Source organism: Carettochelys insculpta, chromosome 6 (assembly GCF_033958435.1).
Source record: "Carettochelys insculpta isolate YL-2023 chromosome 6, ASM3395843v1, whole genome shotgun sequence".
NCBI lineage: Eukaryota > Metazoa > Chordata > Testudines > Carettochelyidae > Carettochelys > Carettochelys insculpta.
Window position 1 is genome coordinate 12,169,043 of NC_134142.1, and position 27,744 is coordinate 12,196,786.

General features: G+C 46.1%; 1 protein-coding gene across 2 annotated transcripts in view; it reads right to left on the reverse strand.

Annotated features, from left to right (window-relative positions):
• Positions 1 to 27,744, reverse strand: part of SLC35F4 (solute carrier family 35 member F4) — a 181,663-nt gene that overhangs the window by 23,208 nt on the left and 130,711 nt on the right. Inside the window, exons 2-3 of one of the 2 annotated variants that reach the window (XM_074996256.1) lie at positions 16,125 to 16,313; positions 11,001 to 11,295 (exon numbers count right to left, since the gene is read on the reverse strand). In XM_074996256.1, the coding sequence (XP_074852357.1) occupies positions 11,001 to 11,295; positions 16,125 to 16,313 (484 nt within the window). Of the gene's footprint in view, positions 1 to 11,000; positions 11,296 to 16,124; positions 16,314 to 27,744 lie in introns of those variants that run through there. The other variant, XM_074996257.1, reaches the window with a different exon arrangement.

Below are 27,744 nucleotides of genomic sequence, written 5' to 3' on the forward strand. Positions count from 1 at the left end.
GGGTTTGTCTACACTACCAACCCAATCAATGGGTAGCAATAGATTCATCAGGGGTTGATTTATCAAGTCTAGTACAGACCCAATAAATTGAATGCTGGTCACTCTCAGCATTGACCCTGGAACTCCATCTCAATGAGAAGAACAAGGTAAGTCAGTGGGTGAGTCCCTCAACTCTGTAAGTAGATCTAAGTATGTCAACCTCAGCTATGTTATTCACATAGCTGAAGTTCAATAACTTAAATTGATCTCCCTTGGTAGTGTAGACTAACCCTATGTGTACTAATAATCCTGGGCATTAACTTAATTGTGATGTCCCTTGTTTCTGAATCGAGGCACACGATAACCAAAACAAATGAACCAGAAGCATTTATTGTACTTTTTGGAATAACTCAGCCAAGCTGCAAGTTAGAAAGCAGTTGATTAAGAGCAGCATGGTTTGTTTTCTCAATCTCAAACCCCACCACTCATCCAACCACTGTGCTACCCTTCTTGTTACCTTTTCAATCTCACCCTTGTAAGCTGTTGCTTTCTGGCACCTAATAAGATATTACACTTGTGATGTTTAAAATCTGCCCTTTAACAGGTCATTCTCACAGTGGTAGTGCTTGAGGAGATACTATTACAGCACCTAATTTTTTTTTCCAGGAGAACACCTATATTCAATTCCTTTACTAATTCATACTTCAGAGTCATCTCTTCCTTTGCAGCCACTAAACTAGGGGTGGCTAACGCACAGCTCTCGAGCCACATGCAGCTTCTTGAGCAATTAAACGTGGCTCCTGCTTGGAGACGCTCACTGCGCATGCTTACCGCTCCTCTGCGCATGAGCCCCAGTGCTTGGAGGGAGACAGACGTGGCGGTGGCAGCTCCGGTGAGTCACTGGCCTTGGGGTAGACTAGGGGGAGGTGTGGGGGACTGGGTTAGAGCAGGGAGGCTGGGAATGCCTCAGTCTGGGGGGCAGGGAGGAGGTCTGGGTTTGAGAAGGGGGCTGGAGGTGCCTGGCACTGGGGCAGAGAATGAGCCATATATTTATTTTTAGATTAGATTAGATTAGATAGATAGATAGATAGATAGAGGCTCTTTGCACTCTATCCACAGCTATTTTCTCACTTACCATCTACCTGATTGGCCACCTCTGCATTAAACCAACAGGCTCTATAAAGCAGTAAACGTTGGTAACAACCAACCATTTCTATAAACTGTGTCCTGATGTGCTACTCAACAAGTTAATGCTGGCTGAGTGGGATTCTCAAATAGCCTCAGTTCTTAAAACTTTTCGGGCTCTGTAACGATCAGGTCAGAAATGCTATCCACAGAAAGAGAGCGCCTTGTTTTGCGTTTTTCAGAATTCTAAGATTATGTTTTGTGTCTTACATTTTTTCGATCTGTAAACACAATAAAATAACACAAGGCTTGATTCAGTGAAGCATCCAAATACAAGCTTAACTTTGAGCATGTGCACAAGTCCCGTTGATGTCACCGGATGTTAAACATGTGCTTAAATGCTTTGTTGAATACTGATGGACCATGTACTTGAAGATGAGCCCATAACTCAGTGCTTTGCTGAACTGGGGCTATAATGTCCGATATCTTTAATTCCAAAGAACAGAGGTCCTGATTCTAGGCTTGCTAACAGCCTGATCTTGTACAATTGGAATCAATGGGAGGTTTGAAGTTGACCACAGTGGGAGATGGATGAGGACCTTACGCTATTGTAAATCCAAAATATTAGGGCTGTCAATTAACACACGTTAACGCCTGCAAATAATGCAGAACAGTATTAACGCTTTTTAAAAAGTAATGCCTTAATGGCAGGCAGCCCTCCCTGGACCCCCCTGGCCCTGGCCCCACATGGGCTGCCTGTGGAAGTTGGTATTCTGGACCCGGTCCCCTGCAGGGAGCTGCCTCAGGAAGCTGGTGCTTCAGCCCCCAGTCCCTTATCGGGGAGCCACTAGCATTCTGGTCCCAGCACCCTGCCAGGAGCTGCCGAGGCAAGCCAGCACTCTGGCACCCTGCCGAGGCAGAGCTGCCCTGGGAAGCCGGCGCTGCCGCCCGGTGACCTGCAGGGGGATGCTGCTTCCAGCCCTGCCTGGCTGCCCCCTGCCACAGCTCTCTGGTATGCGCGTGTGTTCTGTGCATGTTGCTATATATTATGTGTGTGTCTGTGTTGCTATACACTATTAGGAGGGTATGTGTATCTGCATTGTTACACACTATGTGCATGGGTACTGTGTGTGTTTGTGTTGCTGCACAGTGTGTGCCAGCATGTTTGTATTGTTACACACCGTGAGTGTTTCTGTGTTGCAGATAGTATTCTTATTATTGTTTAATAGAGCAAGTAATTGCACAATTAATTTTTAAATCATACCATTAATTGTGATTCATTTCTTTAATCGCTTGACAACCCTACAAAACATCTCAACTACAGCCAGAAAAGTCTGTTTGGGTTTATGTTGATGCCACCCAAATCAGAACCTGTCTCACTGTCCGTACGCGCACACCACATAATTTATGAAGGCAGGAGGTGATACCAGCATGCTCTAGCCTGGGAGATTACACACTGCATCAAAACAACCAGTGTGTTATGCAGGTGCTACCAAGTGAGTGCTGGTGAAAGCTGTGGACCACATCACACCCTTGTGCAGTCCCGATAGCCACAGCAGTGACAGGGAAAGATGGTTTAGAAATGTGCTTTGGAAGAGGTTCTCTTGGATCGCCGCCTTGGTCAGCGAGGCAGAGCTGGTCACGCAGAGAACGGGAGCCAGCAGTTGGAGCTGGAGAAAAGAGAGTTTGGGTCACTTCATAAGAGGAGCCAGTGCCACACAAGGTGGTGATCTGCCATCAACAGTCCTCTGGAAGAGGATCCTGCAATCTAGATACCTCATTCTGTGGGCACAAAGGCCATTCCTGCCTAGGAGGTGGGGATGGGGCAAGGAGAAGGCCCTGGAACCTGCCTTCTCCTCAAAGGCCAGACTTGGCAACTGAGGGAAAGAGAGAAGACCCTGCAGGCTGCCCCCTCTCCGTATGCCCCAGAGGTTTCCCCAAACAGACAAGGTTGGAGGAAAACTGGAACCTAAAGTGTAGCAAAGCAAACAGCTCAGCCCCAAAGGGAAGAGCATGTCCACTTAAACAGCTGTCCTCTGGCAAACAGATTTTTCTTGGGCCTGCTGACTGGGGGAGGATGGGAGCAGGGGGGAGAGAGGGCAGATGGCCCAGGGTCCGACCTTTTAAGGGGGCTCAAAGCTCCAGGCCCCTTTGAAGTGTTGATAGTACTCTGATGCTGTGCGTCCCTGTGGGTAACCCAGTATTGTGGTCCTGACAACACTAAGGGTGACTGCCCTTGGTTTCTCCTCTTCCAGGGGCATGGAGCCAGGTCCCTTTCCCACTTTGCCCCAGGGCCCATGGTGGCTGTCTACCCGGCTGCTTTTTCTGTCACGCACATAAGCCTTGGTCTTCAGCTTTGCACTGCATACCACGTTCTCTGGAGCTACTGCACCTCGAGCAACCTTTTAGCCCTTGTTTTGGAGGCCCTACAACAGAATACTCCCCACCTTATTGTCTCCTACCTGCGGAGAAGCCACTTCATGCACCACTGACATGTGCCAAGCTCTGGAGTGTAATGCAGCAGCTGGTTTTAACAGCCCACTACAGCACTCCACAACTGAAGGGAATAACAAATCCCGTGGCAAATTTCAGTGGGGCAATGTAGACAGGTAGAAGGTCATTCAATCATCTTCACTGAAAATTGGCCAGGCCATCAGTTGTGTTACTTTTGCACATGCGTGCGCACACACACACACACACACAAGATCTTTAATGATCATGAGTTGCCACAGCTTTGCTTTTCCATCTAGCTGGGAAATGACCCCCAGCAGCATAACGCCTCCACGCAGCATTCTAGGGCACGGACGTGGAGGGAAAAGTGACACTTCCTAATCACAAAAATCACTAGCTCCAGAGCCTGCGTTATCCTCTCACGTACTGATCCAGACTTTGCTTAGCCTCTGAGGCCTGAGAAAAGCACACCCCCATTTGGTACAACTTTAGGTGGCATCCGTTTGCCCAAGAATTGGAGCATAGAGAAAAGGGGAAAGGTCATTTAGTTTGCAGCCTTCGGGCCAGACTCACTCCCCTGGGTTCCACCTGAGGAAGGCAGCTCCATAGTAGCTCCTGCGGCAGAAGTCGCCCAGGCGAAGCTGAATTAGTGCCTCTCTTGGCCGACTTGGTTCTGCCTTCTCTTGGCCCAGTCCCTGCCACCCCAGGGCTGATCTGCTCTGTCATCTGAAATGTCCTCGGAGGTAAGGATTTGTGTTCAGCAGTGTCCTACCTAAGGGGACGGGGGAAATCTGACAGAGCTGCTGTGGGGAGCACAGGCTGAGCGGCACAGTAGATGCAGAGCGCAAGAAGATGAGTACGACAAACCACATTTACTTGGAGCTCTTGGACTGGTGCCTGTATCTCATTATCCTCCATTGTCCTTGTCACTAGACTTTCAATACTTCTCAGGGAAGTTGTCCCTTGCTGGCACTCACAGCCATAAACAATGTTTGTAGTCAGGGCTTCAGTGGCACTCAGCACCTCTAGTTCTCCCTGGACTCTTAGGTCCAGTAGATATTCTGGATAGAGTGCTTGAGGGAAGGTGCTTTGCAGCTTACAGTGCCTATCATTAGGAAACCCCCATTTGATACCAGACCTTACTCCGTGGTGCATGAGATGCCATCCAGCTATTTCCAGCAACCAACTGCAGATCCCAGTGTGGGTAGACTACTGGCAAAGGCTGGCTTTTTAATAGGGACAACTTTCCCTGTGAGCTCCACGCCTTCCCCATGGGAAGGGTTTGGGCTCCATGCCTCCCCCACATTTCAAGCTCTCTGGTAGGTGCATGTGTTTAATCTATGAAAAGTAAGAAAATGCTGGGGCTTGCGTTAGAATACTGTACCTTGAAAAAGCAAAAAAGGCAAATTGAAATTCAGAGGACAGGTTGCAACAGTGAATCACTTTTGAGACTAAAAAAATCTGAATCCCACAGGTAATCCATGAGAGTTTCAAAACAGCTTCAGAGACTTTGACCTTCGTGATGCAGCATGCCCAAAGCTGAAAACCAAGACTTCTGTCCTAAGAGGACTTCTTTTGTTTTTTTTTTTAATGCATAAAAAGCAACAAAGGCTTTGTTAGGCTGGGGTGATATTTTCATAGAATCATAGAATACTAGAACTGGAAGGGACCTCAAGAGGTCATCAAGCCCAGTACCCTGAATAGCTGGCAGGACCAAGGACCATCTAGACTACTCCTGACAGGTTTTTGTCTTACCCGCTCTTTAAAATCATCAATGATGGAGATTTCACAGTCTCCCTAGGCAATTTATTCCAGTGCTTTATCCCCCAGACAGACAAGAAGTTTTTCCTAATGTCCAGCCAGCACCTCCCTTGCTGCAATTTAAGCCCAAAGCTTCTTGTCCTATCATCAGAGGTTAAGGAGAATAATTTTTGTCTCTCATCCTTTTAACAATGTTTTGGGTACTTGAAAGCTGTTATCATGTCCCTTCTCAGTCTTTTCTTTTTCAAACTAAACAAATCCAATTCTTTTATTCTTCCCACACAGGTCATATTTTCTAGACCTTTAATCATTTTAGTTGCTCTTCTCTGGACCCGCTCCAACTTCTCCACATCTTTCCAAAAACGTGGGGCCTAGAACAGGACACCATAGAAAGCAGATGACATTATCACTACCATAGTTGAGTTGTTATTGGCATAATTTGTTATGGTCTGGTGCAGAACCCATTGGACAAAATTTCATGCCTCTTCAAGCCACTAGTGAATAACTCTGTTCTACAGAAATAATAATTAAAAAAACCAAAAGCCACACACTATTAGCCTAGGGATAAGCATTGATCAGCTTGATTGGAAATTACCTATTTCAATAAAACAAAGCCAGCAAAGGAAATTACAATAAATGGTCGAAAATTAAAGTGAGAACTCATTAATGGGGATAATGCTTAGAGCACAAAAGTAATAACTATAAACACATTTTAAAACAATAAATGATGTTTTGGGTTTCTTTAGGATGGCAATCAGAAAAACAAAAATCTTTAAAAAACAAGGAGAAGTGTGGATATAATTAAGTGATTAATCAAAATGGATAGAAAATAAGACTAAGAATATCATACTTCCCCTATATAAAACTATGGTACGCCCACATTTTGAGTACTGCATGCAGATGTGGTCTCCTCACCTCAAAAAAGATATACTGGCGTTAGAAAAAGTTCAGAAAAGGACAACTAAAATGATTAAGGGTTTGGAAAGGGTCCCATATGAGGAGAGGCCAGAGAGACTGGGACTTTTCAGTCTAGAAAAGAAGAGATTGAGGGGCGATATGATAGAGGTATATAAAATCATGAATGGTGTGGAGAAAGTGACTACAGAAAAGTTATTTACTTGTTCCCATAATATAAGAACTAGAGGACACCAAATGAAATTAATGGGTAGTAGGTGCAAAACTAATAAAAGAAAATTTTTCTTCACATAGTGCACAGTCAACCTGTGGAACTCCTTGCCGGAGGAGGCTGTGAAGGCCAGCACTCTAAGAGAGTTTAAAATAGAGCTTGATAAATTTTTGGAGGTTAGGTTCATAAATGGCTATTAGCCAAGGGTAAAGTATGGTGCCCCTAGCCTTTAGTCAAAGGCTGGAGACAGATGGGAGGAGACAAATCGCTTGATCATTGTCTTCAGTTCACCTCCTCTGGGGCACCTGACATTGGCTACTGTCGGCAGACAGGATACTGGACTGGACGGACCTTTGGTCTGACCCAGTATGGCTGTTCTTATGTTCTTATGATGATTGTCAAACCTGCGCATCCCCAGTTACATAGATAGATGTGGGTCTACGTATTTATGTACCCAAATAATAATAATACATAGTTCTATGATGTGCTTATGCAAATCAAATACACTGATCACTATTACAAAGTCATCATTCACCAAAATCCCCCTCTCCCTCCCACCCCACAAATGGGACCTGCAATGCCATGGGTTTCTACAGGGATCAGTTCTGGGACCAGTTCTGTTCAATATCTTCATCAATGACTTAGATATGACATAAATCACTCTTATAAATTTTGTAGATGATATCATGCTGGGAGGGGTTGCAAGTACTTTGAAGAATAAGGTCATAATTCAAAATGATCTGGGCTAACTGGAGACATAATCTGAGGTAAAGAGGATGAAATTCAATAAGAACAAATGCAAAGTCCTCCACTTAGGAAGTGCACATACAAAATGGCATGTGACTGTCTAGGACAGAGTACTGCAGAAAAGGATTTTGGAATCATAGTGGACCACAAGCTAAAAAGGACATTAAAAAGGACAATATTGTGACATTGTTGGGAAAAAAGCAAACATCACTCTGGGATGTATTCACAGAAGTGTTGTAAACAAGACATGCAAGTTATTCTGCTCCACTCTAGGCTGATTAAGCTTCAACTACAGCATTGTGTCCAGTTTTGGGCACCACATTTCACAGGAGAAGTGGGCAAATTGGAAAAAAAAAGTCAGAAAAGAGCAACAAAAATGACTAAAGGTCTAGAAAACATGACCGATGAGGGAAGACTAAAATAATTGAGTTTGTTTAGTTTGGAAAAGAAAAGACTGAAGGGGGACATGATAACAGCTTTCAAGCACCTAAAATATTGTTACAAGGGTGAGAAAGAAAACTTTTCCTTATCCTCTGATGATAAGACCATTGAACTTAAATTACAGCAAGGGAGGTTTAGGATGGACATTAGGAAAAGCTTCCTGTCCATCTGTGTGGTTAAGCACTAGAATAAATTGCCTAGGAAAATTGTGGAATCTCCATCATTGATGATTTTAAAGAGCAGGTAAGACAAAAACCTGCCAGGGGTGGTCTAGATGGTCCTTGGTCCCACCAGCAATGCAGGGAACTAGAGTTGATGATCTCTCAAGGTTTCTTCCAGTTTGCTTAGTCTATGATTTCCCCATATTCCTAGCACTGGAAATATGCTGGGAACTGTACAATATCTGTTGACAAATTCTGATTGCCTGTTAGCAAACTCTCATATGCATTAGCTCAGGCACCTGACTTCCCATTTGTACACGTTCACATACCTCATATGCATTTGCTTATCTGGTTTATGTCTGCATAAATTCCCCTCTGTGTACACATACAGATGTCCAAGTTAGATAACTGGGCTCTCATATTTTGGTGTTCTTTTTTTTTTTTTTTTTTTTAAATCACTGGCCTTTTGTGAGTGCGAGTTAAAGTGCTCAACATTTCCTACTTACATGTAGGTAGTGCATCTGAGGTAGATTGCTGGAGGCCATTGCTGGGGTGGGGAGCAGATGACAATAAGAATTTGGATAAGATACATTGAAACCACACCCCACCCCTGCACCAGGACCGAGGGGTGGAGAGGATCTCTCAAATCACAAATCCCAGCATCAAGAATTATTCAGACATATGGCCCAGGGCCAGGGGAAGGATCCTTCAAGGTACTGAGCAGTCCCTACTCTCAGGAAGCTCATCAAGAGTGACTTATCCAACTTCCTGGATCAGTCCCACACTGGTGGGATGGTATTATTCTTCCAGTCAACATCAACCAAAGAGCAGCTTCCTCTTCAGGTCCTGACCCACTGACCACAGTGGTCTTTAGATCAGGCCCAAAGAGTTCATTCATTCACATAAAATGTTCCCCTGTATCCAGGGCCATACTACAGGGCATAAATGTTTTATTGAGTCCGTGCTGTCTGAACAGGTAGAAGGGAGATGGGCTTTCTTAATAATACAGTTACTTGCGGGTAGCACAAACATTTATTGTCATCATTTTGTTGCCGCGGATCTATAATGAAAAGATAATGGATTGACAAACAGAAACAGTTTGTTCACGTGGGTAACTGCACAGCATTCATCCTGACGTGCTCCTTTTCTCGAGATTTACTACTAGTAGTCTGGGTTCTCCCGCCTACACTCATGTGCCAAAGCAAAGTGGATTGTGGTTGATGTTCTCCCAAACCCTCCCAGTTTAGGAAGAAGCACGAAGGAGGGATTGCTCTTACACAAGCCACAGTGGTCTCTGGGGCAGCAATTCATTAAGTGCAACTGTTCAATTTTAGATGGACTGGTTTGATGGAAATAATAATTTAAGGCCAACACCAGGCCTGGGATTCCTACGAGGGCATCAGAGTGAAGAATGTGGTTCCTATGTCCCAGTCGTGCTGCTGTTAAAATTCCTGGTGCGCTCAATGGACATACCCTCTCAGTGAGGAATCTAGGCCATATGTTGACCAGTGGGGTTGCTGGCAAAGTAAGGTGTGGTCCATGTTTAAACCCACCCTAAGACTGCTTTGGCGGGATGACCTCTTTTAAATATAACATCATTGGAGATACACATCTCCTAGAACTGGAAGGGACCTTGGGAGGTCATCTAGTCCAGTCCCCTGCTCCCATGGCAGGACCAAGCACCATCCCTGACATCTATTTGCCCCAATCCCTAAATAGCCTCTTCAAGGATTGGACTAACAACCCTGGGTTTAGCAGGCCAATGCTCAAAGCACTGAGATGAATTCAGTTGCAGGTCCTGGAGCAACTGCAAGTTGGCTACTGGAGAGGAAAAGGGATGTGATCAGCGTTGCACCTTTCTAATGGCTGGTAACTGGATCCCTGCTCTGCCTCTTCGACCCAAGGATCCAGCCCTGCTTGGCTTACTCCCCCACAAGACCCTGTGCCTACTCTGCCTCTTCCCCCCAGTACCCACTCCTGCTCTACCTCTTCCATTGAGAGACTGCCCCTTCTTTGCCTGTTCCCCCTAAAATCCCCTCCCTTCGCTGCTTCTTCACCCAAGATTTTTTATAAAAAGGGACATCAAGGCTTTTCAAATGGCACCTAGACAGACAAGCCAAAATCCAGCCTGTCTGGGTGAAAGCCGAATGGGTGGCAACCCAAAATGTGTATGTCACTGCCCATAACACCTATGGGTACGACTATGCTTCGCGGAAGATCAACCCAGTCAGAGCTGATCTTTCGGGGTTCAATTTCACCCACCTAGTGGGTATGTGCAAAATTAAAGAATCAGGGCTTGACAGTCGACCCCTGTACTCCTCACTACTATGAGGAGTAAGGGAGGTCAACAGGTGAGTTTCTCCCATCGACATCCCTCAGTGAGGACAGCCAGATAAGTCAATCCTAGATATGTCAATTCCCTGGCACTCCCAGCAATTATCCATGCTGGGAGTGCCAGGGAAGGAAAGGTGATTGTCGTAGCTGGAATCGCGTATGTAGGATCGACTTTCATTTCTAATGTAGACCTGGCCTAAGACTGTAATTGCATACTTACTCCCAGAATTTCTTCTTGTCAGGCTGCACTGAGTTTGCTCTCAGCATGTAGCTTCATTGTGCGAAGAGCAGACTGGGGAGGGAACTGTGACTCCATAGCTCACAATTCCTTCCCTGACACTCCCAGCGTGGGGCGAACCAGATTGAAATTTATCTCCCTGTTCCTCTCAAGGCATTCTGTCACTCTATATGTGGACAGCCTGCATCAATGAGTGCAGAAATGGTTTTCAGACCATAATTCACCTACAAAGGCCTGTAAGACAAGCCACAACCTTCCGTAATCATCTCCCCCAACTTTGAGCTTCACCTTGGCCAGCTGTGACTAGTTCTGATCAAACTTTATATTAAGGTTGTATCTTACATATGCAAATAGTGCTTATATCTATCTAGATATCTACATCAACATAATGTATAATCCATGGTTATAAAACACGGTTATAAGCAAGTAACTGACCTGTTGAACTCAATAAGAATCTATAAAAACTAACTGTTTATTCAAGCATAAGTAAAGAATCAATTAATTATATAAACTATGAACTATATATGAATGCAACCAGAATATAAAGTTCTAAGAATATAAAGACTAAGAAAACAGCTGCCATTTGAGTCAACAGTTATGGAGATACTTGAAGTGAGAGTGTCACAGTAAAACCTACCTGAATTTTTTGATTGGAGACTGCTTTTCCTGTGCAGTTGCAAGGTGCCCAGAATAATAAACGGGGAAAAACATAATGTTCCAGTTTGTTGAAAACCAAGTCATGAAAAATGGATAGTCAAAGTTCTTATATGTGATTTTCACAAACTGTGTGGTTCCAACCCATGAGGATGAGACGGATAAGATTATTAGAAATCCCCAGACCACCTTCAGAAATCTAGATGTGCAAGTCTGACACTGGGTCTGTGCTTGGTTTTCTTGGCTGTTCTCAGGGTGGGCTTGTGTCCCTTCTTCTCCTGAAAAAAGGAGAAGAGAGTTACAGGCAAAATGGAACCCTTCCAGGGAAGTCATAATTTCTGACAGAGGATCAGTTTTTGTAGCACCTCATCCCCCTGGACCAAACACAGTGCCCTTGGAATGCTGTGAAGAAATGCATCGGTAATAAAACAACAGCAATTTCAAAGTGCTGGGGACAAAGTACAGCCACACTACAGTGACCCAAGGTAACAGAACTCTGGCTCCACTGTTACCACTGTTTCAGCTCCTGTTTTTTGTCAGCCAAACCCACTCCCAACTACATTACAAACCCCAAAACTGCCTGTTTACCAGATGAGCCCACAGATGTGAACCTAGGAACAGGCTTTTAAGATTCAAAGACCTTGACTCAGAAGTCCCATTTTTATTTACAAGCCGGGGGAAAATAATTTGGTCATTTTCTCTTTGGAAGTTCATCACAGAGCATGAGACAGATTTGCAGCTGTATAGTTAAAAAGGGAAATGGAACAAAACTAGCTTTTGACACAGCCCATAATAAAATCACTAGCTAGGTAAAAGAAATAGATATCTGTCATTCCATATGCCAGTTACTGTGCAAATACTGAAACACCTGAAAGATTTTGCTCCTTCCCTGATCTGATGTGCCAGGAGCATAGGGCGTGCTGGTTTATCTTACTACATTAGACAGGACCACAGTGGTTTGGTGTCAGGAACAAAGGGGTTAATGTTAAAACCATTATAAGTAGGGCGACCATATCTCCCTGTCCCAAATACGGGACAGGGAGATTTGAGGGGAGGAGCGGCTCCTCCAAGCCCCAGGGAGCCAGGGAGGAGGGGGCAGCCACCCTTCCTCCCTGAACCCCAGGCTGCAGCAGCCTCCAGCGCTCCCGGGGGCCCCAAGGAAACTGCAACGACAGGGCAGCCCCCTAGCCTCAGTGGCAGGGATGGGGCAGCTGCAGCTGCTGGAAGAAAATGCGGAACAATTAGTCTCTTTTCTAAAATAAGTAGGGACGCCTTTTTGGCATCCCAAATACAGGACTGCCCCGCCAAAAACAGGATGGATGGTCACTTTGGAGAAGTAGCTAGTCCACCTGAACAGCAGCAACCTTAACTGCATGGATTTACTCTGACAGTTTATATTGTGGGAATTGATTGACTTGTTTATCAGTGTTAATAGTCACAATACATCAGCTCTGAGGATAGGCTAGTTCATCATATGTTTAACACAACATGTGAGAAAGGCAGGATTTCAGACCAAAGCTTGACTTCCCTTGTATGTACAGGCTGCACCTCCCAAACCTGGGATTCTCTGGTCTGGCAACATCCGTGGTCCAGCAGGATGTTGCTGGACCAGAGAGCCCCAGGATGGAAGGCTAATAGGGAGATGGCTGGGCAGACCCTCGTCATGGGGGGATGGTGGCCCTGGGGAGGAGTGCCCAGCACCCCTGGAGTCCCTGGGCAGGAGGTGGCAGCCTGGATGGGGCCAGAGCTAGTGCCCAGGATGCTGTCAGGCAGCCAGGCCAGGGCTAGAGCTGACATCCAGTTCAGCAGGGCCTAGGTGCTGGGCCAGAGATAAAGGGACCCAGGGGCTGGAAGTAATGGTGCTGATCAGTTTCCAGGTCCCACAAGCCACCTGGTTCCTGGCTCCCTGACACTCTGGGAGCCAGGAAACTGACCCACCCTAGTGGGCGGGTCAGTTTCTCAGCTCCTGCAAGCCCAGATGGTTCCTGTCTCCCCTCGACTTTCATGAAAATTTGAGTTACAGGGGGGATGCAGGAACACAACCCCCATGTTACTTGAGGGTTTACTGTAGTTGTGTTTGATATAGAATTAGCACTATGTGAATGTAGTGGACCAACTCGATGACCACTCGAGGTTCCTTCCAGCTCCCTTAGATATGTGTGTGTGTGTAAGTTAGTAGAGGTACACCAAGGCGCACTTGTTTAATTATATCAGAGGATGCATTATAACCAAGGACTTTATAATGAGGAAACAGTGCACTTTGCAACTGTGCAGTAATCTCTTTCTAGAATACAGCTGGTAAGGAGATAAACCAGCATGAGTTTTAACTCCTGGTCGAGCCTTTCAAGCCAGAGAACTCAAAGGATAGAAACCAACTCTCCACCGCACCCCAGAGAGTGTCATGGGACCTTCAGGTTGGTGGATGAGCAACAGGCCTCAAATCTATCCTCATAAAAGAGTTAAGTCATAGGAACATAACAGTGCAGCCACTGGGGCAAACAGCACAACAGACAGGGATGGCAGAGTGACAGCTCTTTAGCTCTTCCATTGTGTAATACAGGAGTGAATAAAGAGTTAAGTAAAATTAAAGATCTGTTCATGACATGGAGAGGATGATCAGAGAGTGCTTTGAAAAGACTGCTAAAATGACTGCGTTTTGTAAAGACTCTCTCTTTAAGCACGGGAGCACAGGAGCCAGTGCAAGATATGTTAGTCCTGCTAATACTGACTGACACCTCCTACTGAAAGGTAAATTATAGTTTGTTTGTAAGTCAGAGGTGTTGGCTCAGAACATGTTATATAGTATCCACCAGTGGGGTACCTGCCAAGCAAAACTACCAAGCAAATTAACTCTCATTGATCTAATAGTTACAGTAATCACAGAATAACAAAATACCAAAACACCTTTGCATGGGCGCTACATTGTCCAATTACCAAACAGCTGTGCAATCACTGTAACTGTGCATTAAGTATCATTAGCATTGGGTGTGGATTTTGCAGTCCCAGATTTGGAAGTTCATGAAAGTAACAGACATACTTCTTGTGAGTTTTTGCTTGGTTCAAAAAGGTACAAGCACCTGAATGGCAGTAACATACACTCTCTCTCTCTATAGGATTGCTAGCTCCCTCCATTTACTCAGCTGATTGGAACATGAGATGTAGCTGTCTCTTCTCAGAGTTTGGGCAGTGCAGAGATGGGAGAAGAGACTCTTCTTCCATGGTCTCCATGTGTTTGGGAAGTTCAGTCTCTGCCTCTTCCTCTTCCTCCTTTGACTCTAGAGTTTTCCCAAGGAGCTCAAGGCAATGATGCTTTTTCAGTTCCAAAGGCTCTACCCCATCTAGAACAATCCAGCTGACTTGAAAACTCTGCCTCAGGCCAATATGTCATACTTGTGTCGTCCCACACACATGGATAAAGGAGCCACCCATGCCCATGTTGATCTTCTGCTGAAGAAGCAAGAGGCAGCACCATACCTACAGGTTCACATGAGTGACACTCATCATCATCAATAACCGTGGGCTCAGCGCCTGTTTGTGTCTGATGCCTCTCTCACTATTTCCTTCCATCTTTTCCTGTCCAATGCAGAGTGGCTTAGTTTCTGTACAATAGCTCCACACCACTCTGTTATATAATTTACCCATTCTTTGTGGGGTCTGCCTCTCCTAGTCAAGCCATTCACTATGCCAAATACGAGGGTCTTGATTTTTTTGTTCGTAATTCATTCTGCAAATATGCCCAAATAGCTGTAAATTCTGTTGTATAACCTTCTGCCATAGGTTCTCTCTTGGCTGCATTTTCCTAAATAATTCTGTGTTGGTGACCTTATGCATCCATCCTATTCTCAGGATCTGTCTATAACAACTCCAGGAAACAGGGACATAACATCCTGTGATGAGCCCTGGTGTCTTCCTCAGCAGCTGACTGGGGTTGAAGGTCTTGCCTAGATAACATTCCACTTCTTGGTCTCTCTCTTCCTTCTCTTCAGAACATCCATGGTCTGAGGTCCTATTTGGCTACTCAGAAAGCGGGTGGGCATAAGGTGAGAGTGTCAGTGACTTTGAGAAGGAATAGAGCTGGCTGTTAAGGGTCCCTGGACTCTGGCCTGGCTAAAGCTGAGAAAACACAACCTCTTTGTAAGACTGTGGCTACGTCTACACGTGCAGCCAACATCGAAATAGCTTATTTCGATGTTGTGACATCGAAATAGTCTATTTCGATGAATAACGTCTACACGTCCTCCAGGGCCAGCAACGTCGATGTTCAACTTCGACGTTGCTCAGCCCAACATCGAAATAGGCGCAGCGAGGGAACGTCTACACGTCAAAGTAGCACACATCGAAATAGGGATGCCAGGCACAGCTGCAGACAGGGTCACAGGGCGGACTCAACAGCAAGCCGCTCCCTTAAAGGGCCCCTCCCAGACACAGTTGCACTAAACAACACAAGATACACAGAGCTGACAACTGGTTGCAGACCCTGTGCCTGCAGCATAGATCCCCAGCTGCCGCAGAAGCAGCCAGAAGCCCTGAGCTAAGGGCTGCTGCCCACGGTGACCATAGAGCCCCGCAGGGGCTGGAGAGAGAGCATCTCTCAACCCCCCAGCTGATGGCCGCCATGGAGGACCCAGCAATTTCGACGTTGCGGGACGCGGATCGTCTACACGGTCCCTACTTCGACGTTCAACGTCGAAGTAGGGCGCTATTCCTATCTCCTCATGAGGTTAGCGACTTCGACGTCTCGCCGCCTAACATCGAAGTTAACTTCGAAATAGCACCCGACGCGTGTAGACGCGACGGGCGCTATTTCGAAGTTGGTGCCGCTACTTCGAAGTAGCGTGCATGTGTAGACGCAGCTTGTGTGTTATATGTCATCCTTTAAAGGTCTTCTGTGCCTATTGGGCTTATGCATCCAACTTCTCAGATACTATAGCATATACTCCTGTTTGGGACCCCCCACTCCACACTTCCTTCCCTCCAAACCCAAAGTTGCAACAGACAAAGGAATGACTTTTGTGTGGCTGTGTTGCTCCTAGAACAGGAAACCATGTCAATGCTTCTGGCTTTTGCAGCCTTATCACCATGCCAGATATGGGGCTATTGTGCCTACCTGCTCTGATCTGCCTCTCGACTCTGCTGTGCCGGCAAATTCCAGAAGGGCTTTGACTCTGCAGCTCAAGAATGGGAGCAGCAGAATCTTCAGCAACAGATAAAGGGGAGAGCTGCCTACTGATGCCACTGCGTGTGCTGGGGCAGTTGGCTCCTGGCTTGCATCGGGTGACAGATGATCGGGAGGCACCTGAGAAGAAAGAGTTTGTATAAGTTTGACTGTAAGATCCCTTGAGGAAAAGCTGTTCTGGGATTTCAAACAGAAATGCACACAAATGACTCATTGGAGTGTGTGGACAACACAATCAACAAAGTCCCCACTGGCCAAAAATGAATCCCTCCCCCATACACAGACGTGCCCTAGGATGATTAACTGTTTTTCCCGAAGGAATTAGAGCCCTAAACTAGAGTACATTCTCAGTTACCATGCGCCCTCCACTCGGCCTGAACAGTCAAAGAGGCATGTGTGCTTAGGTGGGCCCTTCCTGACCACTGCCCCAGGCAAGAGGAGGGGGCACCGTTTCCTTACGGCATATGAAGGGATTTTTTTTTGTATGATCCTCCACTGGTGACACCGGTGACAGACTTACAAGAGGAAAGTTTCCTCTTTGTTACATTCTGCAGAGTGTCTGACCACTGGCACTTGAGGTCCTGGATGTTCTACAGAATGAAACTGAAGCCAGCAATAACTCTCTGAAACAGTTATATCACTAGAAGGAGTTTGCTTTTAGGACCAGATCCAGTTAGGGCACTGAAATGCCTGCTGGCATGTCACACTGGAGACTCGAGTCTTCGGAGAAGTTGTCTTTTCTCCTTCACCAGGATGGAAACACCACCAATGTGTAAGAGACGTCTATCCCTAGGAGGCTGGAGAAGAGGTGGAAGGTGGCAGGTAAGACCCAGAACCCAGGAATACATGGCTGGAATCAACTGGACGTTAGGTTGATGCAATATTTGCTGCTGAGGAAGGCTCCATATTCTGCGAATGAGAACTTGCAGGAGTGAATGAAGAACCAGTAGGTAACAGAGAAGAATGGGCACATCAGCATGACGGTCTGAATGTGGCCAACTAAACCTGGTCCTCCTCTTCCATGTGATGAATATCTTGCACAGATTCACAGATTTACTTTAAGCACGGGGTTTATTTAACCTATCAGCATACAAGCAGCCCATAAGGGTCTCCTTAGTCAAGATCACCTGGAATAAGGAAATGTAATACATAGGTTTGGAAGTTAATTGTGGATGTCTATCCCCTCCTCTAGCAGCTGTTTTCTTCCAACAGGTGCCTTCAATACCCAATCCCATGGTGTTAAGTATCGGAGGGGCAGCCGTGTTAGTCTGGATCTGTAACAGCAACGAAGGGTCCTGTGGCACCTTATAGACTAAGAGAAAAGTTTTGAGCATGAGCTTTCGTGAGCACAGACTCCCATGGTGTTATTCACACCTACACTGGCAGCCTCTGGCTTTGCCATGACTCTAGCAGTCTTTGTATGCCAATCAAATCTATTTTCCAGTGTAACTGTATAGAAAACTGTGCAACAATCTGGCAGGCTCAGAGAATAACAACATCCTTCTTACATAAAGAGAAAGCATCACTCATGTTGCTTTTTGGACAGGTAATTCCATGCCCAGCAATGGCAGCATGGCACACAGACACAGAAGAATGTATCTGACAGAGCTTATGAAATAAGTCACTGTGGGCTGGGTGTTATTTCCTGTTTGTAAACCTGAAGACGTTTGTTCTGCCAGCACCAAGGATAACATAGTGGAACATACAAGCAGGACAAATGATTATGTTCGGCAGGTCTGGTCTTGTCGTTATACAGAAGAATATTGTCTTAGATAGATGTAATGTTCATAACCCAGATAATTGCCAATTAAGTTACTCTACCCAAGGGAGACAGTAGTAAGAACCATCATTGAAAGCTTTGAGGATGATCTACCTCAGAGTTACCATCAGCCAGCTCTCCCTTTCTCCAAGTCTGCATATCAGTGCCGTCTCTGGAGAAATTAACCACTGTGCAAAAGTCCAACACCAGGGCTACACCCAAGACCCACTTAAACCTTATTTTGGGGGATAAGTAGAATCTAAATGAGTTATAGGCCTAATGCTGGTTCTGCTCTATAGTGAAAATCATTCTGAGGATGCTCATGGGAATCAGTTTGATATTTTCAATCCCTTTAAAAACCCTACAATCTTCACATTTTTCCATTTTAGTAGACAAAGCCAGAGTCGTTCGGTCTGAATTCAGGAGAGAATCAAAGAATCTTAAACTGCAACTAGCTTACCGGATATATTAATTTAGTATATACCACATTATACAAATACTTGGCAGTTATAAAAGCTGAACTAACCAATGTTTTTCCACAGATGTCTGTTCACTCATGCTAAGCTCCATCCCTCAAAAGCCTGCAGTAGCCCAACTCAGCCTTTGGCAAGAACAGATAGGAAAATGGTCGAAAATGAAGATATGTTCATTCTGTGTCTTAGTATGAGCTAGAGAGGTAATTTCATGGACCAGTACCTGGAGCATCAGGCTATGTCTACATGGAGCCATGCTGCTGGCAGCGTGATGCAAAGGCAGGCTGTCATGAATGCAAACAGCTGCTCATTTGCAGTTGCGTGGCTAATTTGCATACTCCCATGGGATAGCTCTGCCGGCAGAGGCTGCTGTCATCAGAAAATGCACCGTGTAGCTGTGGTTCTGTCTGTGAAGACCCCCTTTGTCGGCAGCCCCTTATCCCTGGAAAAAATTAGGGATAAGTGGCTGCCGACAAAGGGGGTTTTCACCGACAGAACCATGCCTACAAAGCATGTTTTCTGACACCAGCAGCCTCTGATGGCAGGGCGATCCCACGAGAATATGCAAATTAGCCATATGACTATGCAAATGAGCGGCCATTTGCATTTTTGAGAGCCCTCCTTTGCATCACGCTACCAGCAGCATGGCTCCATGTAGATGTAGCCGTAGCATCCAAAACAAAGGGAAGGAAGAAAACAAATGAAGGGCTCTATGTAAAGCCATGGTATGGCCCCATCTTGAATGCTGCATGCACGTTGGTCATCCCATCTCGAAAAAGATATTTTGGAATTGGGAAAAGTATGGAGGATGGTAACAAAAGGGATTAGAACAGCATCAGTATGAGGAGAGATTTAAAAACATGGGACTTTTCAGTTTGGAAAAGTGACAACTAATGGCAGATATGATAGAGGTTAATAAAACCTTGACTAGGGTGGAGAAAGTGAATGAGGAAATGTTATTGACTCCTTCACATAATACAAGAATTAGTGATCACTTGTTCTGCTTATTCCCTCTAAAACACAGTCAGAAGACAGGATCATGGCCATGACGGTCTGACCCAGTAGGGCCGTTCTTAGGAGTTCTGTAACTGGTAGAATCATCCTAAGGGAGTACACCTTTTATGAAGGGTGAGAGTCACAACACTGCATCAGACAGGTTCCCAAAGACTCAAGTGGTATTGAACCTTTACCCCGTACTGCACGTTTACTGGCTTACAGCAGTAAACCAGACTGACATGGATTATTTAATCTCCTGATCATACCAGCCAAAGTGTATTCAAGCGACTGACTCTACGCTCATCAACACTGTCATCTTGACTCTGATCACCACTCTCTGTGGCCTTGGCCAAGTCACGTCTTCTCTCCAAGACTCCTTTTTCTCTGTCTCCTAAAGGGGGATATCATCATCTACCTGCAATGGGGTTGCACTCACCCCTCAGGGCCCATGTCCCGTGCCTGCATCCTCTCTCTCATCCTGACTAGGATGGGCCTTCGCTGACTCAGCCCTCTGGCTAAAGCCACACACAGCCTGTCAGGTAAAAGCAAAGCAAACCCCCTTTCAGGTACAAATCCAAGAGGGGCCTCTCTGAGTGCGCTCTGCAACATCTTTCTTAGTTTGTCCCTGCTCCAGAATAGAGGGGCACCCACTCCTTCCCTAAAAGCAATGTCTTCACTCTCCCACGGCCTTTCTGGTCCCATCCCTTCAGGTGGGATACGAGTTTACCTCTCCCTCTGGGGTTCCTCAGAGTCCAGGTCGCTTTCCCCAGTGGCTAATGGGGGCTGGGGACACAGTTCCCTGTAAGCGGCATGCTTGTGCGGCTGCACAGGGTAGATTCTAATGCCGCCCAGCTGATCAACAGAGCACCCACAGCTAGGGCTCTCGTTTCTGCTGGTGGTTCACACGCCTCAGTGCACACAAAACATGAACTCCACGCCTAGACGGGAAAATCCATACCTGGGTGGAGAGGGTTAGAGGAACCACTGGCTGTGGGGGGGGAGGTGTCCCAGGTCCACCCATACTCTGGGTCCCAGCTCAGGGACCCTGTAGATAGCTGCTGTTGCTGTGTCCTTTGGTCTAAGGTTCACTCCCGTTCTAGTTCCCTGGGCCACTTTTCCACGTCCCGTCTCCACCCTTACTGTGGGGCCTTCTCTCGAAAGAGTCCCCACAACCAGCTCAGGGCTCTTTCTTGTCCTTCTAAGCATCTGGCAGCACTTCCTGCTCTGGAGTCCTGCAGATCCTTCAGCCACACACACCCCATTCACACTGCTCCAGCAAACAACAAGGATCCAAACTAACAGCTCTTCTTATACTGACCTCCTGCACCCTGATTGGCTGCTTCCCACAGAGCCCCTCTAGGCAGCTCGGAGGACCTCTCTTCTTTCTGGGGCCAGGGGCAGCAAAGCTACAAGACCTCCAGCCAGGGCACTCAGGGCCTAGTCCAACCTGTCACATTACCTCATCAGGGTTAGGAAAAGTCTGTAAAGCTCTTTAATGATGACAAGCACAATGTACGTGCGAAGGAGTGGGACTGATTAAGAACATTTACCTCATATAATGCAGCGCTATAGCTTACTCTACTATAACTGAAAGGTACTTGCAACATCTGCAGTCTGAACTTCAAAGGGCTAAATTGATCTATACTTTGAGGCCTAAATTTTCAAAAGTCACCAGTGATTTTGGGGGCCCAGTGTTCAGACACATTAAGAGAGCCTTATTTTCCAAACGTGCTGAGCGTCCCCGCCCCCACTCTGAAAATCAGCTTTTAAGATGGCTCACCCCACTTCAACAATCACTTCTGAAAATGTAGCTTTTACTTACCAATTATAAAAAGAGGATAATATAGAAACAGATATGGCAAAGAAATTGCATGCAATTAAGAGAGACAGCTCACATCCCACTCCGTAAATCCAGATCTAATGCTAGATAAAGCATAAGGACTAGGTTCAACGGGAGCTTGGCGAAGTATTTACGACTAAAACTGCAGATTTTTCTTATACAAACAAAGAGCTCCAGTTATTTTCTCTGCTGCATAACAGCACGGCATCAATTTTTTGGCTTGTGTTGAAAACCCTGAGCAGCTGAGAGTGAAATTGCCAATTAAGAGGCCATATTTAATTTGAAGACACTACTGTACTTATTTTAGTGCCATATTCTTCCCTGATCTTCGAGGGCAATCAGGTAGCACAACAATTAATCAGTAGTTCATTGTCAGCATTGAAAAGCTTTAGACTCTGCCATTTTAGGCCACTGAATCTTAATATATTTAAAGGGTGTATTTTGACAGTGAAAGCGAGCAGATTTCAGCAAATTTATCTAAGACTACTATTTTATTAGCAGCAAGGACAAGATCACAGACTGCCGTACTATATAAAGAAATCCCACACATTGTTTTGCACATCATAGATGTTTATAGGCGCCATGCGACCTCCAGCTTACATTAGAAGAGCCAAAAGCAAAGCTTGAATAGCTACTCTTCTGTATTTTCTTCATAGAACAGTTGCTTGTTGTCAGGCAGGGTAAAGAAATATATAGAATCCCTCTGGATTTGCACCAGCATAACAAGAGCAGTGTTTGCCACTGGAATACATATATACCTTCTCTCTCTCTATGAACAATCACATGCAGCTGTTGAGAATACACTATGGATCTGGTCAAATGGCTGCCTAGAGGATTAAGAACCAATCTGTGCCTGGCGGCCCTTTGTAGTAAGATGAGAGCCTGAAATGTACTTTTATATATCACAGGCCTGCTACAAGACCTAAGGTCTAAGGCTAGATCTACACTAGAGAACAAAGTCAATCTCAGATACGCAATACTAGCTACCCCATCAGTGTAGCTAGACTTGACGTATCAGAATCAATTTTCTGCCCTAGTGTAGATCGGGGCTCTGTGGGCTCACACCAACATCCATTACTCCATGCGACAGAGTGGAGTACAAGCATCGACAGCCAAGCCCAGAGATATCAGTTTTGCTGCGTCTTAACACACGTGGCAAAATTGAGCTCTGGAAGATCAAACGCACCATGGTCAATCATCAGGTAAACGTATAGATATACCCTCTGCCCCAATGGTCAAGATTGTGCTAACGCTAAGCACAAACAGGGGTAGTGGTAAAACACACTTAAAGAATGAACTAAGAATATGTTCCTGAGAGCTTGTAACTGAACATCTCATGAGAAACATCTTGGTACCAACACACTTCCCACAATAAGGCTACGTCTACATGAGCCCCAAACTTCAAAATGGCCACGCAAATGGCCATTTCGAAGTTTACTAATGAAGCGCTGAAATGCATATTCAGTGCTTCATTAGCATGCGGGTGGCCGCGGCACTTCGAAATTGACGCACCTCGCCACTGCGCGTCTCGTCCAGACGGGGCTCCTTTTTGAAAGGACCTCGACTACTTCGAAGTCCCCTTATTCCCATGAGCTGAAACCATTTACTCTCTGCTCAGAGCCCCTAAAAGCCAATCGGCAAAAGATTCACTGTCATAGAACTGCAATTCCTAGCAGGCCTGACAAATTGACTATGCCTCACACATTGCTGTCATAGTTCTACCAGTTAAAAATGACGTGTGAGGTACCAAATGACCATATTGGTCACCAGGACCTTTGCATGATATATGTATGATGGCTAGTCAAGAAGTTGACTATATATACTAAAGTATATATTTAAACTATGGGCACATCTATGCTTACCAGAAGATCGACCCAGTCAGGGTTGAACTTCCCAGGTTTGATTTTGCACGCCTAGTTAACCTTGGTACTCCTCATTCAACCCTGGTACTCCAACAGTTGATCCTGGTTCTCCTCACTGCCATGAGGAGAAAGAGAAGTCAACAGGAGAGTTTCTCTGGCCAACCTCCCTCTCTGTGGACAGCCTGATAAACTGATCTTAGGTACGTTGATTCCAGCCACGCAAGTGTCATTAGGTCAGCTTTCAGACCTGCCCTCTGCAACCAGGCAGAGTTGATTATTTTTTTCCTAGACAAAAGAATGCTGATTTACCCCTCTGCCTAGATCTCTTATGTACATTGGTCAGGATATGCCAAATACAATGGAAGATCATTTGCATCTGAGGTAAACAGGAAGAACAAGTAAACAGGAGGATGGGAATGCAGCATAGTGATAAAGCACACCATAACACAAAGCAGCAGGAAACAAGCAATTTATCTAGAAGTATACTTCAAAGTAATTCATCCCCAAAGTTGGCTGGACTATAAGAAGGGATGAGAGCCTTTTGGTCTTATCCAACACTGAGGGATCAGAGGACAGCACTTCTTGCATCCATGAAAATTTGATCGCCATCTCTGAGGGCTGTTGATGCTGAGAGGTTACTTTAAGTTAGAAAGGTTTCAGCCTGTCAGAAGCAGTGATCATTCCCTTGGAAGTGCCATTTACTGTTTCCATTATTCTTACTCAGTACTCACTTGAATCTCTGTTCTTTGTTAATGTTCTTACCTCCTTTTACATCAAGTCATCTCAGTACCGTGATATTAAGTGGCACAGGTCTTCCCAGTTGACGCCAGCAAGCTGGTGCACATCAGTCTCTTTAGAAGCAGGGGACGGGGCTGTACTCTACAAGGTAACACTTCTAGGAAGGTTGGGAACAGGGCTGCACCAAGTATGAACCTGCAAGGCAAAGTGGCTGAGGCAGGGGGCTAACAGTCAGAGTTGTGACCCAGTTTAGCACCAGCAAGAGGAGTCCACTGAACTGGTGCTGGCAAAGGGCAACTTATGCAGCCCCCCATCATCTGCACAGAGTCTAATCTAGCTACTCACTTCCAAGGCTGCCATCACTGTAGTTTTGTGAGGCCAGCTCTACCCTAGACCTTAAGGTTGACTGTAGCTATACAATTTCAGCTAGGGCAATTGCGTAGCTGGAATTGACTTATCTACAATCGGCTTACTTGGCTGGTGTCACTAAGGAAGGTCAACAGGAAAAACTCTCCCATAAACCTCCATTGTGCCTCACGAGATTGAGGAGTATGGGGGTCAACTGTCAACCCTTCGATTTTGCGCGTCCTCACTAGGTACGTGAAAATCCAACCCCAGACGACTGACTCTGACTGGGTCGTTTTTCTGGATAGTGAAGCCATACCCTGAGTGCCTATAATCATTAACATATTCACCTTCAGAACACCCCCATGAAGTATGACTCTCACTTTACATATGGTAAACTGAGGCACATAAAGATTAAGTGACTTGCCCGAGGATACCTGGGGAATCTGTGGCTGGTCATTGAACCCACTTCTGCTCGACCCCACCCCAGCACTTTAGCCAGTAGGACAGTGGTGGCTTTAGTCAACCCTAAAGGAGAATTGATTTTCATGTGTTCCTCAGAAAGCAACAGCCAACATTTCCATTTTTTCTGCAGGTTATTCTGTCCCAGGAACTAAATGATGCTGCTAACTATGACCTGAGATCTGTACAACAATAGATTATTGTCACCAACACTCTGTGTCTCCCACAGATGGTTACATTTACCCCACTTTCCTGACCAGAATACCTCCATCAGCTCCCCATGTTCCACTGTGTCAATAATCACTCCCACTCAGACCGGTCCATTTCTAAACCTAGCAACAGGCTTCTTGGGCTTCGTTTCAGTGATTTTTTTCAGAGGTTTTTTTTCCTCCCATACCCACTTGATTCCTCTCCTTAGACAGGGTGCTTCTGTTGCAAATGCTGTTGGTTATGGACAGGAGGTAAGATTCACAGAGATAAGCAGTGAAGCAGAAAGCTGTATTCAGCTCACACTCCACATCTCTGAATGACTTTTGGTTTTACTCAGTAAAAAGCAGCTTTTTTCAAGGGAGAACATGGAGTTAGTGTAATTGTTCATATGCTCCACCTAGCCAACCTATTCTTACATGACTGCTTTGCATTAGCTACTGGCAACTGCTGTGTAGTCTGTAATTTACTGCGTACTAAACCTTTACCTGACTTCAGCAGAACAGAGCAGCGTAACACCAGGGATGAAATGAGCCCATGATCTTGCATTAGATGAACCACCGGTTTAGAATGAATGAGCATTTTGCACAGAATTTAGTGATTTATTGGAACAATTTACTGTAGTAGACATTGGGGCTAATCTCCCAACAGCAGAAAGGCTGCAAGACTGCTTTAATGCACTTCTTGATAATTCCAGTAAGCGGATGGTTAATGTGTGATCTTAATTGGCTGATAGGAATCCACAGAGGAACCATTCATATTTTGCCATTTGTGAATTCCCAAGACCAGCAGTAAATCCAAACCTGGCTGCTCGGTTCACTTGTGTCCCTTACTCACATGAGCTTGTAATTAACTGGATTACTCATGTGAGTAACAGTTGCAGGATGGGCCTCTTACACCAGGTGCTTAAATCTAAGAGTTGGTGCCATGCTATGGGAAGACAACCCACCTTCTAAACATCTAATGCACCCACACAGACTGTGCCCAGACTGAGGATCCTGGACATAGGGATGCAGATTGCAGCAGATACAAGGGAAGACAAAGGCCGCGTCTACACGTGCACGCTACTTCGAAGTAGCGGCGCCAACTTCGAAATAGTGCCCGTCACGGCTACATGTGTTGGGCGCTATTTCAAAGTTGAAATCGACGTTAGGCGGTGAGACGTCGAAGTCGCTAACCCCATGAGGGGATGGGAATAGCGCCCTACTTCGAAGTTGAACGTCGGAGTAGGGCACGTGTAGACGATCCACGTCCCACAACATCGAAATAGCAGGGTCCGCCATGGCAGCCATCAGCTGAGGGGTTGAGAGACGCTCTCTCTCCAGCCCCTGTGGGGCTCTATGGTCACCGTGGGCAGCAGCCCTTAGCCCAGGGCTTCTGGCTGCTGCTGCGGCAGCTGGGGATCCATGCTGCATGCACAGGGTCTGCAACCAGTTGTCGGCTCTGTGGATCTTGTGTTGTTTAGTGCAACTGTGTCTGGGAGGGGCCCTTTAAGGGAGCGGCTTGCTGTTGAGTCCGCCCTGTGACCCTGTCTGCAGCTGTTCCTGGCACCCTTATTTTGATGTGTGCTACTTTGGTGTGTAGACGTTCCCTCGCAGCACCTATTTCAATGTGGTGCTGCCCAACGTCGAAGTTGAATGTCGACGTTGCCAGCCCTGGAGGACATGTAGACGTTATTCATCGAAATAGACTATTTTGATGTAGTGTGCACCTGTAGCTGTAGCCAAAGTGGGCAGATGCATGGCTCCATATGCCAGTCAATGATGCTCCCTCATACTGAAAAGAGATACTGTAATTTGCTCCCTCCCAATACAAATGTGGAAAGCCAGGGAAGAATCACACCCCAAATTTGTAGAGAGAGGTTGTAGAACTGCGCTAATGGGTATTGATCTGGTTGACGCGGTAGCACTTCCTTTCTAGCTTCATTGGAGGACTAAGTATGAAAATGTCTTTGTGACACACTTCAGTACAGCGTATGCCAGAGTCTATTATAACAAAGGAGGCCCTAGACAACCCCCTGAGTCTAGGCAGACTATGAATAAGAGCAGCGTAAGGTGAAAATGGAGCAGCATTTCCACACCAATGGGCTACAAAACCACTCTGGAAGGAGGGGTGGGCCAGTGGAATGGGTTGGCTCAGTTCCACTAACATACTCAAGCAGCAGTGCACATAGGAGCCGTAGGCCTCAGGGCAAGTTGAAAGGGGTGCTCCGGCTCTGCGCGCAGAAGTGGTGGGGCCAAGGGCAGCCAGTCCTCTGCACTCTCTATACTTATCTCTGTCCCCCACTTCCAGACCACTGCAGGCAGATGGAGCAGCACTTTTGCGGCATTTCAAAGGGCTCCCAGGGCAACTGCCCCGTTCCCTTCCCCTGCCCCCCATCAGCAGCCCTGTCCTCAAGGAAATCTGCTACAGGAACATATCGGGTCAGCCTAAGATCACCCATTGGCTTAGGATTTGAAGAGACCAGTTTCATGGTGACAGAGCTGGCTGCATCCTTGCCTCCTTCTCTGGCCTCTCGGTGTTCACCTGCCTTAGCCTTCAGGCCTTGTGCCCCTCCTGGGATGGAATCCTGGGATTCTTCCACTGGACACCAGGTACTATACACAGAGGATCCACTGTGCTGCCCAGTTGGTCTGATTGAGCTCATCACCAGTGGCAAATGTGTCCTTTGGGAGCTCTGGCCAGTGGCGCATGTGGTTACAGGGCATTTTTCCTTCTCTTAACAGTCAGAACAAACAATAGTGAAGGAATGACAAGTTTTTAACCCAAGAAAACGCATGTCTACCTTACCCCTAGCTTTGCCACCTCTTGGCAGAGACTCTCTTCAGTATCTCTCCTAACAACAGCCTATCCCCTCCTTTGAGAAGTG